Below are 19,641 nucleotides of genomic sequence, written 5' to 3'. Positions count from 1 at the left end.
GTAAATACGTCTGAGGCCTTGGTCACCCACTGCTATAGAAGGGCTTCCTTTCACGGGTGAGTTCTTGCACTGGTGAAAAGGCACAGATGAATCCATGTGGTCTGATGAGTGAAGTTCATAATGCTTTTTGGTGGCATTCCTCCTTTTCCCTCAAGCCCACTGTTCCTCTTGCAAAGACAGTGACATAAAGGAATTCTTCAGGAAAGAATTTACGAGCAGATCTAATAAATCAATGATAAGCTAAGGTGGGAAGGGGCTACTCTTTGTTTATGTAAAAAGCCAGATTTTGTGAATTTTCTGCTAAATGTTTGTATTCTGCTGGAAAGCTTGCTTCAGAGATGCCTTTTCTTCAGGACCTCCAGCTTGCTAGGTTCAAACAAAATTGCAAGCTACTCTGTTATTTCTGGTTAGTAATTGCCCTGAATTAACAGGCTGTGTGTGTGAAGCTTCTGGTGCTAAGCATTTCAGACTGAAGATAAAAGATAAATGAGAGGTGGAATTGTTGATGAGTTTGTCCCATATATACCTTTGCTGGTCTTTACACACACACACACACACATAAATAAATAGAGAATCTATAACAACATAATATACATTTACAGTGACTAACAAACTTATTTTTTCTTTTATAAAAGTCCAGAGTATATTGGAAATCTGAGAATTATTTAGGTTGAAAAATTACTTCTGATGGAATCTCAGCTGAGATTAAAAGACTGTTGAAATACTGGTCATTAAAATTCTGTCTAGGATTACTGAGGGATGAATTATATTGATCCCATAGCTTCCTTGCTAAAGGTAAAGGTTTTTTAGATGCCTCTGTTAGATCAAGCGTACTGTGACAACTTCTTTATTATGAATGCTATGCAACTGCACCTTGCCATGAAGCATGTGATTCAGTATTGTTTTGCATTATCTTCAGTCAGCACATATTTAGTGCAATTATAATGCTCATTTCCTGTAAAATAACAGATATCTGAATAATGGACCTGAATTTCAATTAGAATGAGGTCATACAGCAGTGATAGAACTGCATCAAGTAGAATAATCTCATTCTCCAGAACACAGAGCAACCACTAACTAATGTGAATAAGAAAGTTCTGCTGTGGAAGGAGGTCATTCCATGATGCTGTTTATTATGCCTTTTCCACAGATTCTATATCACCTACTGTCATAATATGTCTGCCAACTCTCATATTGTGCCTGTGTTGCAGTTGGCAGTCATGTGCCTCAGTAGGTGTGACACTGAGCAATGCGATAAAGCTCAGTTTTGACCCCAAACCTCCCTAGAGATCAGCTAAAGTGGAAGGAGAGGTTTTGACTGGCTCCTTGCTGGGTGACGGAACAGCTGCAGAGTCCACATCTAATATTCCCCCAAACTTAGGCCAGTTCCAAATTTGCCTTGGAGTCAGGCTCCCCTTAAATATTTCCGGCATTTATTTTTTCTGAAATCAGTGAAAACCAGTAACAGTCATAGGGATATCCTTGGGGTTAGACTGGTGCAAGTGCAGAAGCAATGGTTTAGTTTCAGAATTGGCTACTAAACTCATGCAGTTGTCTACAGCATTTTGTGAGACTTAGTGCATGAGATGTCTATAATTGCTCATGTTTAATGGCTCCATTTTTGACTGCCTGGACAGCCTTTACTTTCTTAAAAGAGGAGGCAGCAAAAGTGGGATTTTATTTGCATCCATGGCTGTAACAGCAGGAGAGGAGTTAGCAGACAAAATTTCTGTCTATTTTAAGTATGTGAATAATTGTTAGTAACAACAATTATTGTAACAGTGCAAACATTTGCTGGTTCCTTATAACCAAATTGTAGTTATAAATAAGAGTTATAATGAATGCCAAAAGAAATCTGAGACTCAAGAAGGAAGAGATTTTTTGAAACAGTAAGGAGTAAAAGAAAAATCTGACAGTCATGAGCACTGCATCATTTGTAAAAATGTATTTTTTGTGCATTTATAATTGTTTTATTATTAAATTAATAATGCTCAAATAGAACTAGTCTCCTGTTCTATTATAAAACTGTTCTAATTTGGCTGGTTGCAACAGAGCTGCTCTTTTTTGCAATGGTAGAACAAAACCTGTTGAACAGGAAGAAAGCTCTCTCCTTTGAGTTGGGTTTTACTATTATAAAGTGTGGTTTCTGATTTTGAGTTGTCTTTTATCAGCCTTGCTCCTGGATTGTGCCACAAACAATCCTAAGACTTTCCATAGCTGTTTTCAGAATGTGATGTGGCTTAAAAGCTGGCTGTCATGCTTTAACAGTGAAATGAATTACTTGAAGTGGACTCCTAGGTGGTAAATCTGAATAGACATATAATTTCAGGTTATATTTTATGTGTTACTGATAATTACGAAGCATAGTGGAAAAGTGATTATTAGTGATTTGTTATTTACACTGCAGAGTTTTAAAATGCTGTGTGAGAAAAGGGGAAAAATAAGCTGGTCATGCAGTAGTTAGGCTACATTATAGGAGTCCTGAGTGGGGAGCAAGTGTATGAATGCCCAAGGAAGGACTGCTGACAGCCAATATTGAAATTAGACCTTTGAATTTTGTACAGATGGAATAAGTTCTGTCCTAAGTGAATGATTTCTCTGCTGCAATTTATTTGTGTTTGAAAGATGGTCAGATAAGAAAATAAAATAATTAAGTGACGTATAAACAAGTCTTGGTATGTTATGTGGAATGGATGCCTGTAGATTCAAGAGTAAGTTAAGAGCAAAGTTTATCTGAATGACTTGAAAGCAAGGCAATAGTTATACGTGGCTTACTTCGAAGTGCCTTGAAAGAAACAGTTTTGACAGAAAATCTTTTCATTCAGGCTTGTAAACTGTGAGCCTAGAGCCCTCTAGTGTTAGCGTTGGTGTAATATACATTAATTATCTATAGTATAGTTCAGTGTGACCTGCACAGTAATCTGACCTGGGTCAATAAAGAGCTACCAAGCCAATCACTTTCTTCCACCTGTTTGTTTATTGACTTTATTATTATCTATGTTCAAATAAATTTAAACATAAAATTTTATTTAAAAAAAATTGGCAATTTATTTTTGAGAGATATAACTGATCTCATTCATCCCAGTTTTTAGAAAGGTTTACTTTGGAGCTATTACCTAGTCTGTGTCAGCAATAACTTAGAGCAAAGATAAGGCCTATGTAAAGGAAAATTTAGGAAGCCTTTAAGGCTGGTCTACTACATCTACTGCAGCTCTCTGTTTTTCACTTACTCTGTGTCTTGTTTCAGGGAGTCTCTGCAAGTCTTTCCACTTGCTCTTTCATGCCCAAAGCATGCTGTCCCCCTGTTCTCCTTCTCTTGAATTGAGGGTTCCCATTTGCTCTTTCCCAGCACGGAGACTGCATCCGTGATACAGATCCCTCCTTCTCCAAGGCAGGGTCTCCAGGATGTCTTCAGCCACAGGTTCTGTGTGCCTCCATGGTTTGCCTTGGCTTATGTTTCCCTTCCTTGTTTCCTTGCCTCCTTGTTTCCCCATGCCAGAACCAAAGTCTGTCCATTCCTTTGCTTCTCTGGTTTTTTTTTTTTTTTTCTTCTTATGCCACTGTTTTAGGTGCCACCAAACTCTAAGTTGGTTTTGGCCTCTGCTGTCCCTGTCATTATCACCTCTCAGTCTTCCCATGTGCCGCATATTATGTGTCTCTCATTCCCTTCTTCCTCATCATATTAGATTTTCTTATTTCAGTGAGTTATATGAAGTGGCTGGTGGCACAGACTTAATACACACACAGTTTTCCAGGGAAGAGGGTAGCTGCTGGGATAATGAGATACAGGCTTTGCATGGAAAAACAGATAATGATCTTGAAGCAACATGCAGGCAATCTGTTATTTCAGTGGGTTAACTGCGGACAAGGAACTGTTGTGGACCGTGATAATTGATTTTATGTTATAGACAATCTCTTTTCCCTTCTGCAGAATGAGTGGGAGAAGAATAAGTTGCTAGCTTGCCTGGGAAGGCCAGAGAATCTGTCACTCGCCAAACCAGTTAGAAATTCAGTAGTAGTGCTGCATTGGGAAGCCAGGTGGGTTAAGTGGAAAGGAAGGAAGAGAGCAGTATGCCACCTGAGGCCTCATTTGGGAAGCAGAAGAGCCTAAGGACTAGAAAAACAAATAGTGAAGTAACAATTTTTCAACAGGAAGCTGGGAGGAGGCAGGGATTTTTGCCAGCAGGAAGTATGATGTTACTAGTGATCCCTGGGGGTGCTGGTTGACAGCCGGCTGAATATGAGCCAGCAGTGTGCCCAGGTGGCCAAGAAGTCCAATGGCATCCTGGCCTGTATCAGAAATGGTGTGGCCAGCAGCAGCAGGGAGGTGATTGTTCCCCTGTATATGGCACTGATCAGGCTCCACCTCGAGTACTGTGTTCAGTTTTGGACCCCTCACTACAGGAAAGACATTGAGGTGCTGGAGTGTGTCCAGAGAAGGGCAACCAAGTTGGTGAGGGGCACAAGTCTTATGAGGAGCGGCTGAGTGAACTGGGCCTGTTTAGCCTGGAGAAAAGGAGGCTGAGGGGAGACCTTATCGCTCTCTACAACTACCTGAAAGGAGGTTGTAGCGAGGTGGGTGTCGGTCTCTTCCTTCAGGTGGCTGGAGACAGGACAAGAGGAAATGGCCTCAAGTTGAGGCAAGGGAGATTTAGGTTAGATATTAGGAAAAAATTTTTTACTGAGAGGGTTGTCAAACATTGGAATGGGCTGCCCAGGGAAGTGGGCAGTGCTCCATCCCTGGAGATGGTGACTCAAAAAGCGAGTGGATGGGGTACTTCAGGACATGATTTAGTGGGCATGGTTGATGGTTGGACTTGATGATCTTGAAGGTCTTTTCCAACCTAAATGATTCTATGATTCTATGATCCTCAGGGAGAACTCTGTGCTCACCTCTCAGAGGGGGAGTGTATGGGTTGTTATTGTTCTGTGAAAGAAAAATGGGTGAGAAAGTGGCCTAAGCTGCTCCAGGGCACCTGCAGAAAGGTGATGTTGTTACCCTGTTACTCCTTCTACTGAGCTGTCCAAACTGAAGGCTGGGAGAAAGGTCATCACCTTTAATTTTTTACTGTTCCCCCTACTGATCCTAGGGTAGTCATCAGTAAATTGTGTAAAACATGTTGCTTGGTGTTGCACAATCTGCAGTCAGATCCCTGGTGGTTGGTTCAAAGTATAGTGTAACTAAAGCTGCATAGTAACCTGTCAAAACTTGTAGATTTACAACAGTGAATTTCAAGTTTGAGATTTATGTATGTTGCGGTGGGTTCTAAAATATGAGACTAACTGGTTTAGAATACTTTGGATAATTTCTATCTGTCATGTAAAGAACTTTGAGCTACAAAATATGTACAGGCTCAAAGGTGTGCTTGCTTACTGGAAGCTCACTAATTGATAGCATCTGAAGTGATATGCTTGGAGCACTTTCGGTATTTGCTTTTGAGTGCCTTTCACTCAAAGCAGTATCAAAGCTCTACAGGGGGTTAGGTACCACAGTCTAGACTGACTTTTGACCTGGAGCTATTGAGAAATGGCTGTAGCAGGATGGGAAGCAAATATTTTATGGGGCCAGCACCTCTCATGTGAGGGATTCAGTGAAAAGTCAAAGGTGAGGCGCTGTAAAATGCTTAAAATTTATTAATCATTGTTACTTCTTTTCATAAGGAACAAAAATAAAACAATATTCTGAAACAAAACAGAAGAAGAAAATATACCACACCCAGATGACATGACTAAGACTAAGAAATGCGATAACATTAATTCCGAAAGAAATGGCCCAATAAATCAATTTTCCAAAACCAAAATAAATAGCAATGGTTCAACTTTTAAAAGCTTCCTAGGAAAGAATTTACATTATTATTATTATTATTATTATTATTATTATTATTATTTTACAAAAATCCTTCATATGCCCCTGTTGGGGGAAAATATATATATATATATATATATATATATATATACTTCTTCTGTAAACAATTAACCACAAACAAAAAAATTTCCATATTTTCATACAGTTACTATGCTGATGGTGTTATGTAAACAAAGAGTAGTGTGCAGCAGCTTCTCATGACAGGATTTCTTTCTTTTTCTCATGAGATTATATAGGGAAATATGCCTATCATAAACTGTTCAAAATATTGGAGTTTATAGTTTTGAGAAGGTATGGCTTTCTGCTAAGTTTTCCTTAATGCAAAAAGAAAAATAAAGAAACAGAGAGCTACAGTTTTCCTTGGGTTTTGTTTGTTTGTTTTCTGGACTTTAGTTTTTGATTTGTCTCAATGAACTGGAATGAAAATGTCATAAAAAAGGTCAGTGTACATCAATGGAAATATTAGATATTGCCAAGTGTCTATATTATGCCACCACAGGCAAGCTTCAAGCCAGAAAAGAATGTTGTTCTCATAACAGACTTTGTGCAAGTGTAAATCCAGCTCTCAGTCTTATGGTACAGCACTTCTCAGAAGACAAACTAACAGAAAATGTCAAAATAACCTTATGCTGTACCTCTGAAGGTGTAAAAGAAAAGACCTGAAAAACAATGCGGGATATATTAGTAATGAAAACTGAAATAATATAGATGGACATACTGAGTTTGTATGCAGAAAATATCACCTGTTCATCCAAAATTTTAGCTGCTTTCAACACTTTTGTATTTTGTCAAAGTGGGTTTTTTTTTAGTCTTATGTTCAACCCTTGTTTTACTTCTTCTCTCTAGTTCTAATTTTAGACATTCACTTATTCCTGAGAGGCCTTTATCTGGTTCGTTGCCTGCTGGGTGCTGACTTGGGGAAAGCACTCAGCGCTCACACAGCTGCATTTCTCCACATAGGTGTATGAGTGATCAAAGTAGGTTCCGTCACTGCACATCAGAGTCACCTTTCTTTGGCTGGTCTTGATTTCCTGACAACATGAGCATTTATGTTCCATTGTGTTCGCCTCTGGAGAATATCTGATTGCAAAACCAACAAAAGAGAAAGATTCAGAAATTATGTGAGAAATACCACTGCCCGTCCCAACCATTACTAAATATAACCAAAAGTTGTGTGCTTGAATGTAGGACTATTGCTTAATATTACCATTCTTACAGTGAAATATAAGTAAATTGCTTCTCATTGTAAAAATGGGTGGACCTAGCTCTTCATTCAGTCACAGAAAAAGTAAATTAATTAATCCAGATCACATATTAAGCCAGTCCAAAAAGAGAGAATAGCGAGAAACAAATAACCTCACTTTCACATGGGCAAAATCAAAATTCGAGTCTATTCACTATGACACTGAAGAGGCTGTTAAAACATTCTGAGTCTTGACGTAATTAAGCTAGTACAACATCATGTCTGTTAAAAATTCTAGTTAGCACAATGCAAAGAGCTGATGACTGGGTGGATGTTGGACATACTAGAAAATCCCTTGTGATTTGCTTTATATAACTAGTATGAAGAGTATAAGACAAGAGACCACAATTATCTTTTATAGCACTTACCGTGAGTAAGCATCACAGCTGCCTTCACAGTATGTCATCTCAACAGGTGCAGGAGATACACATCCATGGTATTTGATGACAGTAGAAGTATTGTGCTTCATACAACCTGAAGTTGTCACAAACCAAGGGAAAATAGGTTAAAATATATGTGCGTATAAATAGGTATCTGTGTATGATAGACAGTTTGTAGTAGAAAACTGAGATGGATGGAGCTGAAATAGGAAATTAGGTCACAGTGCATTTCTCTTTAATTGCTAAGGGCCAAATGATGACTCTTGCTGCTTGTCAATGAATTAAAAATTCCCTTTTGCTTATGCAACTTTGGTGCAGGATGCAGAAATAAAGAGCAGTACTGTGGTAACTGCTCAATGCACACCTACCTCCAAGGACTGGCTTCACTTTCTTCCTTAAAGAGAATGTATCTATGCAAGTTGGAGAATTGTCACAGTCTTCTCCCTCCCACAAAAAGGCTAACATTTAGCAGTAGGGGATGGGAAAGTTCACCATATTCCAAGGCCCTAAAGTGAGTGATGGAAATGTTCTGTTCCTTTCTTTTCCCCTCTGTTTCTTTTTTCACCCCAGTGTGAGGCAGTGGTCCCAAACTTGGTCTGTTCATTTCTTCTGTCTATGCATCTACCATGTAAGGTGGACTAATAAACCTAATAAGGCACATACTGTCATTACTTGCTCTTAACAAAATTATTATTACTTACTCTTCAGTTTTACTTGGCACTCCTTACAGCAGCCATCGTCAGATAGCTTGATGTCATCCTTGAGTGGGAAAACAGAAAAAGATAACTAAGGTTTCATATCTGCATACTAAAGCAGAGACTTTCCCTTCTTCCTAAGTTTCTCTGGCACCAGAAAGTTTTTGTATTGACATGGAATCTATTTTCAAGCAAGGCTAAATATTAAGGGCACATAACTACTTCAATTCAATACTAATAAGGGTTCTTTGAAAGCTGACAATTGAGGGGGACTGGAACTGCTTTGCTGTCAGAGTTCAGTAGTAAAATTTCAGAAATAAAGCTTGTAGCACATGTGGGATATTCTGAGTGACCAAAGTCAGTACAGGTGAAGGATTATGTCAGACAGGGTAACAAAATTAATGAAATAACTGACTCCTCGGATGTGTGGGGTTGTTTTTAATCTACCCTGAGCTGTATTAAGTTGAATGATGATGTGAACTGAAGTAGCTTATTTTCCTTGACCTTGGCTCTCAATAAGTGAATTCTAAAAGAGAATTTATAATATTAAGTAGTTCAGGAATAAAAATCCCATTATTTTTCAATAAGATTCTTGCTTCTAGGTCACCTGATGCTTTTAGATATCCAAAACATTATGCTGTATCCTTTTCTCTAATGCTCAATCCTCCATGAGGATTGATATATCACCCATTTTAATTTTGGTGTGCTTTTCTGAAATGAAAGTTGATGTGGACCAGATTCAGAGAGGATTAAATGAGAGCTACATCCTGTGTGATGTTTCTGCTAGGTATTTGCCTTGGACACCACGATCCTTCTATCGCTGGTGTTAGCCACTGCAACCTGTTCAAACATGAGAACTGGTAGAAGAGTACTTACTGGATCACAGTCATCAGGGTTAAAGACAGGACAGCTTTTCTGTAAAAGGACTTGAATGAACTGGTCATCATGTTTTTCACATGTGTAAGTTGTACAGTTATCACCAGGTGGGTTCCAGAATTCTCCAACCTGAAAGCAGTTAAAATTAAAGTGAATAAAAATCTTCTTACATAAAAATGAAACACCCCCCCCGCCCAGTGTCTTATTGCTGCCTATTGTGGTTTGATTATTCTGAACAATTTCCTTGAATTTCAGCTGATAGTTACTTGTCGTATTATCATACTGCTGTAAGTGTTTTTCATTAGCCAAATGAAGAGGCTGTATTTTTATCTGGATATGGACATGTTTTTTGTGTGAATAGGATAAGTATGTGGACTCATTTGGAAAAATTAATTTGTGTTTAAATGGTTTTCTCATCAGAATTTATGTGTATGTCCATTCAGAAACATGGCAGGATTTCTTGCTGGTTTCACTGACTCATCCTGTCCTAAAGCTCTTAGCTAACTTGAGATTGGCTGTTTGGAGCAGAAAACCGCCTCCACAGAGAAAATTATCCTTTGAGCAAAACATGTGCTATATTTTCAGACCTGAAGGCAAATAAGGGCCCATAGCTTTCATCTATGTATTTTTCTATGCTGATTTCTGAAAGCCATTGTTCAGTATCACAGTTGCTTCCAGAAGTCTTAGTTAGAACTGGAGTTTCATGGCTCAAGGTACTGTTCAAGCTGTGTGAGACAGTCCAGCCCTTGCCCAAATAAGCATTTGTCTAACATAAGAAAATATGCAGCAAATAAATGATGTAGACAAGGAGAGGAAAGAGTGCAAAGACTAGCAGAGTTCACCAGAAATGAGCTAAAACAGGGATAGGTACCTGGAGTACACGTGTAATGTCTCCCACAGTTACTATACAAGCTGCTGCCTTGCACGTGCCGCAGCACTGTCCAGGTTTCTTTGTATACTTATAACCCTGTTTTGAAAGAAATAGACAGGAGATGACATTGAGTCAGGACACTGACCTTAACAGGTGGATATTTGAGCTGAGTGGAGTAAGAATTACTGACAGCAAAATAGCACTCACCGGTGGGCAGTCTGTGTCACAGACAACAGGCTCACACTTGACAGTAGCGTGGTGAGGCCTTGAGTAAGAGGATTCATAGCAGGTGCATTCTTCACAGGGGCCTGAGGGAATGACAGCTCCAGGCTAGGGGAAGTCAGAAAAAAGTCATTATTAGTCAGTAAAAGCAAGTTACTTTGTGTATGTACATCACAGGTAATACAAAGCTGAGCTATGTATGGGCTAAACTATCCTTAAATACAATTTTCATTGTTTTATTTAAGCGAGTTTCTGTTGTTGGTAATATCCATTTTGGAATTAAATTCTGCTAATGCAGAAAGGAAAGCAGAAAATGCTTTTGCATGTAGGGAGAGTGTTGATATGCTGACCTTGATTAAATAATAAAGAATGTTTTATCTCAGGCCTTTCTGCAAAATATGGTCCATGATAGGAGTCTCAAAACCATTGCATTGTGAACCTTTGTGAAGGTGTATTTTTATAGTGAGTTACTCTGTGTACTTACTGCATAGTAGGTTTCATTGACTACACAGCCATGTCCTGTAAAGAAGGAAGAAATACGGTGTCATAGATGTGTAAGTTTTAAGAAACAGAAATATGTGAAAAAACTACAGCTTTGTTGGCCCAATATAATAACACAGCTAATTTGCATATTTTTCTTTTAAGGTTTTTGTATTCATAAACTTAGAAAAATATAGCTGTGAATAACACATGAAGATGGTGCATAGTACTTACTGCATTCAAAGGTAGGACAGCATTTTCCAGGCTGCATTACTGTGACTACTTCCTGTCCCTCTAAGCACTGGGGAGTGACCTCAGGGCAGAGGCTAGTGTTGCAAACTGTTTAATGTAAGAAAGCATAGAAAATAATGAACTGAGAATTTTTAAATGAAAGTAATTTTGTTTTGCATGAACTTCACAAGTTTTCCCATGGGGCAAATATGGTGTTGTTTACACAAGCTAGTTTAATGACTAATTCTGTATATTTGCCTAGCTATTTTTAAAGTGTGTGGGCTTTTCTATAACCTTTGTAAAACAAAGCATTGTCTGAGAAGAATAGTGTGGTGATTGCCGGAAAGAGATACTTCCAAAGAGAAATTTGTACCAGTTGGGAAATCTGATGACTCTCAGAGGTTCAGGAACTTTCTTGAGCAATTTTTAAATGTTCAAGACTTTTTCTTTTTTAAGATTTTTTTTTTTTATATTGGTCTTTGAAACAGAAAATGTTTTTGAATATTATTTCAGGTCATGGCAGCATTAGTGTTTTCAGTGTTAAATTATAGGAGATTTTCAGTTACTTTTCTGTGTCTAACTATGTAAAATCTTTTCATCTTTGAATTTGTTCTCTGCAGGCATCTAGTAAATGCTCTGCAAGAAGGTCCTAAGAAGGGGATGAGGGAGAAAAGCATTATGAAATCAAGGCAAAGTATTAAAAAATGAGAAATTATTGCTGTAGTTCCTCAGAATGAATACAGTATATTCCTCATGAAAAAGAACTAAGACAGTACTTACAGCACTCAGTCCTGGTACAGCATGGATCTTCTGGTATCGGTATCTGAACAGGCATGTAACCTGGTTTGTCACAAAATACTTGCTGTGTCAGAGAACAGTTGTGTTTTGTGCAGTGCACTTGAAGAGTATTTTTGTCACAGACACATTCCTGGCAATCTTTTGTCCATTTTTCTCCTGGCTACATAAAAAAGAAAAAAAAGGAGGAAAAAAATTATATATAAATGCAAACAAAAATCATTCTATTTGTTTCTAGTTGACTTATTCATGGATACAGTGATACCTGATTACATCAGCCTTTTCATATTTCTAGTATTTTTAGATTTTATAAGAAACCCTCAAACTGAAGCTAATTAGGGGAAGATAATGGAAACCACTGAAGGTTCCGAGCATGTTCACACAGCTATCACTTCCTATTTATTACTAGTGTTAGTGTGAGTGATATAAGAGGTTTAAAGGAGAAGTGATTGAGCTTTGCATTCATTTTTTAATAAGTAATTATCATATGACATACTTATTTGCACATTAGGTTACAGAGAGAAATTTCTATAATTTGTCTGCAGCTGAGGAACTAAGAATGTGGACTATCAATATTATCAGCAACAGGTAATCTGTCCCTTCATCTCTAGTAACTTCAGTGCCAAATTTGTGGAAATAAAAGCAGCATATATGCCAAAGTTCCACTGCTACCATCTATCTCTTTTTTTCTCTTTCTCCTTTTTTTTTTTCCAGTATGTGAGGTGATGGTTATTGAAAGAATATCCCATCACTTACTGTTAAATTTTTTAGGGAGTAATGTGGTTTCTGCTCTGGCACTTGTAATTATTTTTAAGACTAAAAGGGAACAAACATTTGAAAAAAAGCTAAAGTCTCCCCCAACCTAAGCAAAACTTGGTTTTGGGAAACACTAAATATCCTCTTGCTTCACTTGTCTGTGCTTGATAAACCACACTAATCGTGATACTTACCCATCTGGATACTCCATTTGATTCCCTACAAGCTGGAAAGAAGAAGAAGAAAAAAAAAAAGAATGGAGATTTACACCACAGAAAACTGACATAAAGGAGTAAATTTGTGCAGTTTTAAATACAAATACTGTGAAGATAAAACTAACAAGAAAATGAATATGCAGACTAGGTCTTGAAATGTAGAATTATACCATCTTGGTAGGTCTCATGTAAGGAAGGAAGATGGGAAAAAAAGTAATGTTGATTATTATTTGATTTTTAGATGGGGAGTCGAAAGGAACTTAAAGAGGTTGATTTGTCCATGATCTGACCATGTAGAAGCTGGCAGTAGAACCCAAGCCTCCTGACTATCAATCCTGATCCCTATTTATTCCCCGAACTAGCTACGGATTACTTACAGCATTCAGAGACACAGATGTTGCTGTCTTTACTCAGGAGTGACTTTCCTTCAGGACAGAAACATCCTTCAGTTACTCCATAGCCAGGAAGCTCAACAAAGCTAGAGTGGGAGGAATGTATGTGAGTGCAATGTTTTTGCAATGAAGCAGGAAACAGAGCAGCATATGTAGAAGGCCACTGTGTCAGATACAAGGGAGACAAAAGAATTTCTGAACTGCAACAGGAAGACTATATTCATAGAGCTGATTGATATTTATAAATCTTGAATAAATTATCCAAATTCACAAGACATTTCATTATGAAGTAACTCCATTTTCTAAGGAAAGTAGATAGGTAAAAATAGAAAAAAAGAAATATATAAGCAGTTGTTTTGGGGTGGTTTATTTTCTTTCCATACCTTGGGTCACAGGTAGCAGGATTAATGGGCCCACATGACTTGTATACTGTGCTTCCTGTACAGTTGTATGCTGTATGGAAAAAGAAGAAAAAAGATCAAGAATTGACAGTAGATGCATTTTTTGCAGCAAAAGTGACTACAGCTTTGCCTTCTTCATCTGCAGCTTCTGTAAGGACATCACTGCATATTTGTAGACAGTAGTCAAGTGTTATATGTAAGATGTGTTTACTGAATAATTGCTACCATTTCTAACACACATTTTTGAGTTCTGGAATACTTACGGCATGTATTGTTAGTCTTTCCTCTCCAGTCAATGCAGACACCTCTAGCAGCACACTCTGTAGCATACATCTCCAAACTGGCACACTGCATGTATTCATCAGCTGTGCGACATCCATCAAAAACACAGCCTTTGAAAAATGGTTCTGGTGGTATCACATCACGGCATTCTGCAAAAATCCTGCAGACAGAAACCAACTCCTTTTATGTTAATCAGTCGCTATATAAAATCTGTTCCTGTCAGATAGCTCTTCCTGGTTAATGACATGTGACTCTCTGCTTCAGGAAGAAATGTATTATGAGAAACAAAACCATAAGAATGGCCAATAATCTGGGAGATAGATTCAGGAAAGGAAAGGTTAGGAAATTTGAAGCTCCTTTTTTTTTTTTTCTAAAGAGGCTAATGTTCATAGTGTTTCTGTATGTGTACACAACTTTTCCTCAGTCTGACACTAGAAATTTCATGAAAAAGGCAACTGTGTCAGACTGAGGAAAAGGGGATGATAAAAGTAGCCAAGAGATAGAAAAATTGTACATACAATAGCTTATAGCTCATAACTTATTAGACACTACAGCAAGCATGTGTAAGAGGACCTTTATAAGTGACCCAGCTGGAAAAAAGCTTTTGCCAGAGCTCACACAAGTATAGGAAACACTGCAGGAGACAAGCCTTTGTGCTTTTGGAGCTCCATGTTTTACACTAAATGTACAAAGAATGAAGGACGCTTTTTGGCTGAGATGTTTCTGTCTGCTCAGTTAACTGAGTTGGCAACCAGGTTCTTTACGGTTTGTGCTGAAGGCCCATTTCAAATTTAGAGTTCAATCTTTACTTAATAGTCTAACTAAGAGTGAGTGAGCATACCCTGGAAGTTAGGGAGGGAGAAAGATAACAAAAATCTGCGTGGTTGCAACCCAGGGAGTATGGGTTTTAGTGCTTGCTGCACCCCTGATTTTCTGACTTCACCTCTCCTTACTCAGTTATCTTCGGCACCCAAGTCACTGAAGAAGAGCAGTTTATTTTGCTAAGGCCTTTTACTATATATATCCTGCCATTAAGGTGACCTTTTCAGCCATTATCACATGCTAGGGCTATAGTTCTTACTCTTCTTGTAAGATATTGAGGCAGTTTTGTCTAGAAAGAGTGGATTCATTCAGTTTTTTTTCTTACTCGCTCCAGATAAGATTGCAGAGAGGAGGCGTTTCGCAGTGAGGTTTTGGTGGAGGTGTGGTTACAACTGGTGGTATTGGTACTCCATGGCATGACTTGTTGTTATCAACGATCCAGTGATGAGCCATTTGGGGACAGGAAGAAATGATCTTACCACTTGGTAAGCGGCATTCATCTAATACATTATTTGTACACGTTCCTGGAAGAGACAAGCTATGTAAGTCCCATTAGACACATCAGCGATGCACAATACATTATTGAGCTGATATCACGTTTGGACATGAGGTGCTTATGAAGTGTACAAGGTGCCTTGCTTCATAGTGAGTGCTTTCTTTACAGTTATATTAACTTTAATTTAGGTTAGGGAAAAAGCAAACAAACGTAAAACCCCAGACCCAAAGAAAAAAACCCCACATTGCTGAAATATTGAGCTTTTGATCCTACAGAAGTTGAAGACGAGAATTGTTTTCACTTCCATTTTACTGCAGTTCAAAAATTTCTGTCAATCATGAGACTGCATAGTCAGAGTGGGTGAGAATAACCACAGTAGGGTGGGGAAAGAGTCCCACCTCCAATTAGTGCATCTGTCTTACCACACTGTCCTTCAGTGTTGTTGCCAAATTTACTGTATGGGAGTTTCACGGAGAAAATCAGCCCGCTAAAGGTGATGGTTGCACCAATCTCTGGTATTTCAACAATCATGTTGATGCCAAGTGTGGAGAAAGAAATGCCATCTTTTTTGAAGCCTGGTTTGACAATCTTTTGGTTGAAGTACATCTGAATGCAGGGTTAAAAAAAACCACAACTTCAGAATAAGCACTGCTTCTGCCTGCTTGTTTTAAATAATGTATTTTCTAATCTTCATAATCATGCATAACTCCATATTGTTGTGCACCACATCCAATGTCCATTGGCATCGCAATAACAGCATATATGCATTAATATCTCAGCTTGTATTGCAATATTGCTAGTGTGATAATAATCTAAGTGGCCTCTATGTACCGTGTTTGTGCAGATTGTGTGCTAATGCACAGCATTCTAAATCCAAGTATTTTCTTTGTATCCCTCATCATTTTGTTTATTGTAAACATTTTTCATATGAAAATGGGTGGTGGTTTTCTTTAACTACAGAAATATTCCTGCCATTGTTATGTAATAACTTTACAAAAGTTATTTTTGTATATATTTACAAAATCACACTGTCCCTATACTACATGTTGCTTGGCATTGGAAGAGTTGTCTGAATTCAAAATGAAGTCAAATGTCTCTGGTGCCAGTTTTATGTATCAGTCATATTTATTCATTAATCTCAGCTGTTCCATTTGCAGCCTCTATCTTATATGAGCTATGAAGGTGGACATACTTGCTTAATAACTTCTGGTCAGGAATTATTCTGCAACTTTCTTCATATTGAATTGGGATAAAGAAAGAGTTAAAGCTGTCAGTTACTGTTTTCTTTCACAGGGAAGCATGGGACTAATTGCTTCAGCATGCCTTTCTGACTGTAGGTAAGGAAAACTTGGCATGGCTCTGCAGGAGTAGAGTGCATATTGAGACAAACTTTTCCTCCCACCTGTTTGTGTTCTCTAATCAATTAGTAAATTTCCCAGTGTAACAGTGGGACTGACTTTTTGTTTTCACTGGCTTACCAGCACTAGTTTAAGATCATGAAGGTGAAGTGACACCCCCAGTTACCCCTTTTCTTCAGCTATACCTCTCTTCCCAGCAGGGAACTGGAGGGGGAATCACGTCATGGCTCTGGTGCCTGAAGTTCCCTATGCAGAGGAAGCAGTCCCTAGTCATCCAGCTGATGAGGCATACATACCCATCTTCAACATGAGAGAAGAATCACACTTGCGATTTGCATTCATGTTTCTTTATAATGTGTTTGTTTACATAAGTGAATGGCACAATGTACTAGTTTTCATGAAACATGAATTAATCACCAGTGTAAGCATTTTTTGTCTTCTTTATCAGCTGTATTAGTCTGTTTCCTAGTGTTATATATACACATACATGCACATAATATATTCATATCTGCATAGTGCTAAGCTGTTTCTGACATTTTGTTCTTAGATACTGGTGTAATCTTTTTTTTTTTTTTCCCTAATGATACCCTCTGCCCTCATTACCTCCATGATGCAATATTCTAACAGACTGTATTTCAGATGAGACTCAGTAAGGCCTACGGATCTTATTTCTTTTTTGCAAAAATAGAGAAATAAAAAATGTGTACTTTACCACATTGGTCATTACACCATTCATGAGTTTACGGGTCAGCACCACTTCTGCAGATTTGTAGAAAATAATAATGGATTTAGGGCAGGAAAGTCCATCTTCTGAATCACAGTAGTAATTGTCAATGTAAACACGGAAGTTGTCGTATTTAGGTACAATCTGTTTCACCAGGACATAAGTGCAGTTTTCGAGGAAAGTATAGTAGGTTCCATCAAAAGTAATATAATGAGGATCACCCCATCCACTGCACACACCTGGTGGAAAGAAAATGTTTAGAAGATTAAAATGAAAATTAATGTAGAAGAAAGGATTTAGGAACTGAAGTGATTATATTACAATTTATAAGGCAACCCTAAGAAAACAAAATGCCTATATAATCCATGCAAAATTTTGCTTTTTTCAAAAAAGATTATTCCTTAATCTACTGGTGCTTACATTGACACTCGTATCGGTAACAGCAGCCATCTTCATCAGGTACCAGTATTGCTGGATATTTGTTCGCACAGGTAATTTCCTTTACAGGTGGGCAGTTTGTTGGAATTACTTCTACCTTGTTGTCTCCCTTACAGATGATTTCTGTACAGTTGGATAATTTGTATCTTTGTCCAAGCTGCAAAATGAACAAAAATTGCTGTCACAGCAGTTTGCAAACAGATGTGAACTTTACTCATATTTTTAGTTTAATGGTATATTGTTTCCAGTAATGGTGGTGTTGGAAAGGAAATTAATATGTGTTACTTCTCTTCAATTTGTGGTAGTAATGATTTGTAATGTTGACCAGAGGCATTCGTAATTCTGATCATGATATGGTCGATCAGAAACTGTTTTCCAAAATGAAGCAAAGACTAAAATGAAAATCTTCACTGATAGTACCAGGTTGTCAATATTCTACACAATTAAGGTTTTTTTATGCTAAAAGGAGATGGGAACCTTGATGCCAGCTATTTCTTCTGCATGAGGAGCTATTCTGAGGTTTGGGGGATAGGTCACAGATTAAGGGAACTGATGTCCTTATACTAGCTATGTATACTTGCACTTCACAATCAGCATAGACCATCACTATCAGAAAAAAAGAATGCATACAGAAGTACAGGTAAGAAGGCAGGAGAACAGAAACAGATACAAGCCTCCACAGTAGCTTAATTTTTTCTTTTTAGTGAAGAAACAAAATGCACAAGAAATAATCCTCTATTATTTCAGTGAGAATGTTGGTTATTTATGCAATACAGTGCATCAGAAAGTGTTTTAATAGAACAGAAGTCATTAGAAAAGATTATTGTAGCTTGCTTTCTCAGTATGAAAAAAAAATTATAAGGAAGGCACATAGAGAATTTATGTCATGTATATTGCCCATCACTAGCAACACTTATTCTGGCAATCTGCACATACAAGTTTTAAAGACTGGAGAACATTCCTTTCTGGTATCACACTAACGTTGATATTATTTCAACAATTATAAATGGACACAGAAACTACATACCTGAAGGGGTGGGTAAACAGGAGAAACACAAATGGGAGAAAAACCAGAAGTAGTATGCAGAGGAACTGATGTTGTTACGGTAGACAATGCAGGGGAAGTTGTGGTCAGGGGAGTAATAAGGCTGCAATTTCCAGTGTGTCTTTCAACTGTACATGTTGGACTACAGACGGCATAATATCTACATCCATCACTATCAGTTCTATTGTAAATCACATCACCTGAAGAAAAAAAGGAAATACAATATATACAAAGAAAAAAAAGATTTAAAAGAAGACGAAAAACTTAAACAGGGCAAAAAAATATTTCCAAGTAAAACTTCTGAATACATCAAACAAAAAAATTAGGAAAAACCTAATGACAAATACATATAACAAACTAAATAGCAGATATATAGACCGAAAAAAAAGGTGAACTAACCAGGTGAAAAAATAGCATCGCCAATTTTACAGAAACAGGGTGTTAATACAGGGGTAGAAGAAGTGCTGGTGCAGCACGGTTCAGATGTGGTAGTAATGGTGGTAAGGCTGGTGGTGGGCAAGGTGGTGCTGCTTGGGCACTTGTCGTTTGGGCTGCAGCAGAGGACGCGGATCTTGTAGTTGAGGCACATCTTAAATTTGCCAGCCTGGTCTTCGTTCTTGCACACCAGTCCAAAGTGGACGTCGCACTGCACGACCTGTCCGATTGACTGGATGGAGACGTCGGGGTAGTCCTCGGCCCGGCACTCGATTTCCTTTGGGCGCTGACAGACTTCCTTCCCGGCGGCCCGGATGTGGTGGTAGGTTTCAAAGTCTCCCTGGCTGGGCCCCGAGGAGGGGAAGTCGACGTCGAACCATTCGCTCCAGAAGCACAGTTCGGGTTCGCAGGTGGTGGTGGACTCGGTGGTGGTGGTGGTGGTGGTGGAGGCCGCGCTGGTGGAGGATACGGTAGGTGTCGTCGTGGGGCCAGTGGTGGTGGTGGAAATTTGCAGGGTGGTTTCCGAGGAGGTGGGCAGCGTGGTGGAGGAGTAGGGCGTGGAGGTGGAGGTCGTGACTGTGGTGGAGGTCGGGGCGGTGCTGGTTGATCTGCGGGTGG

At 38.5% G+C, this 19,641-nt stretch overlaps 1 protein-coding gene across 1 annotated transcript in view; it reads right to left on the bottom strand.

The window, feature by feature from the left end:
- MUC5B (mucin 5B, oligomeric mucus/gel-forming) overlaps positions 1-19,599 on the bottom strand; it is a gene marked incomplete at its 5' end in the record, with an annotated part of 85,301 nt that extends 65,702 nt beyond the window's left edge. The window contains 12 exons of the mRNA XM_010566014.1: positions 8,191-8,248; positions 9,061-9,189; positions 10,139-10,261; positions 12,610-12,641; positions 13,008-13,108; positions 13,406-13,475; positions 13,687-13,865; positions 14,853-15,051; positions 15,446-15,629; positions 17,094-17,344; positions 17,526-17,700; positions 19,037-19,599. Coding sequence (XP_010564316.1) covers positions 8,191-8,248; positions 9,061-9,189; positions 10,139-10,261; positions 12,610-12,641; positions 13,008-13,108; positions 13,406-13,475; positions 13,687-13,865; positions 14,853-15,051; positions 15,446-15,629; positions 17,094-17,344; positions 17,526-17,700; positions 19,037-19,599 — 2,064 coding nt within the window. The remainder of the gene's footprint in view (positions 1-8,190; positions 8,249-9,060; positions 9,190-10,138; positions 10,262-12,609; positions 12,642-13,007; positions 13,109-13,405; positions 13,476-13,686; positions 13,866-14,852; positions 15,052-15,445; positions 15,630-17,093; positions 17,345-17,525; positions 17,701-19,036) is intronic.
- Positions 19,600-19,641: the final 42 nt, after the last annotated feature.

The sequence above is a fragment of the Haliaeetus leucocephalus genome, unplaced genomic scaffold (genome assembly GCF_000737465.1).
Source record: "Haliaeetus leucocephalus isolate CR32 unplaced genomic scaffold, Haliaeetus_leucocephalus-4.0 Scaffold200, whole genome shotgun sequence".
Taxonomy (NCBI): domain Eukaryota; kingdom Metazoa; phylum Chordata; class Aves; order Accipitriformes; family Accipitridae; genus Haliaeetus; species Haliaeetus leucocephalus.
Note: the sequence above shows the minus strand (reverse complement) of the source record. Positions and strands in the feature narration are given on the sequence as shown.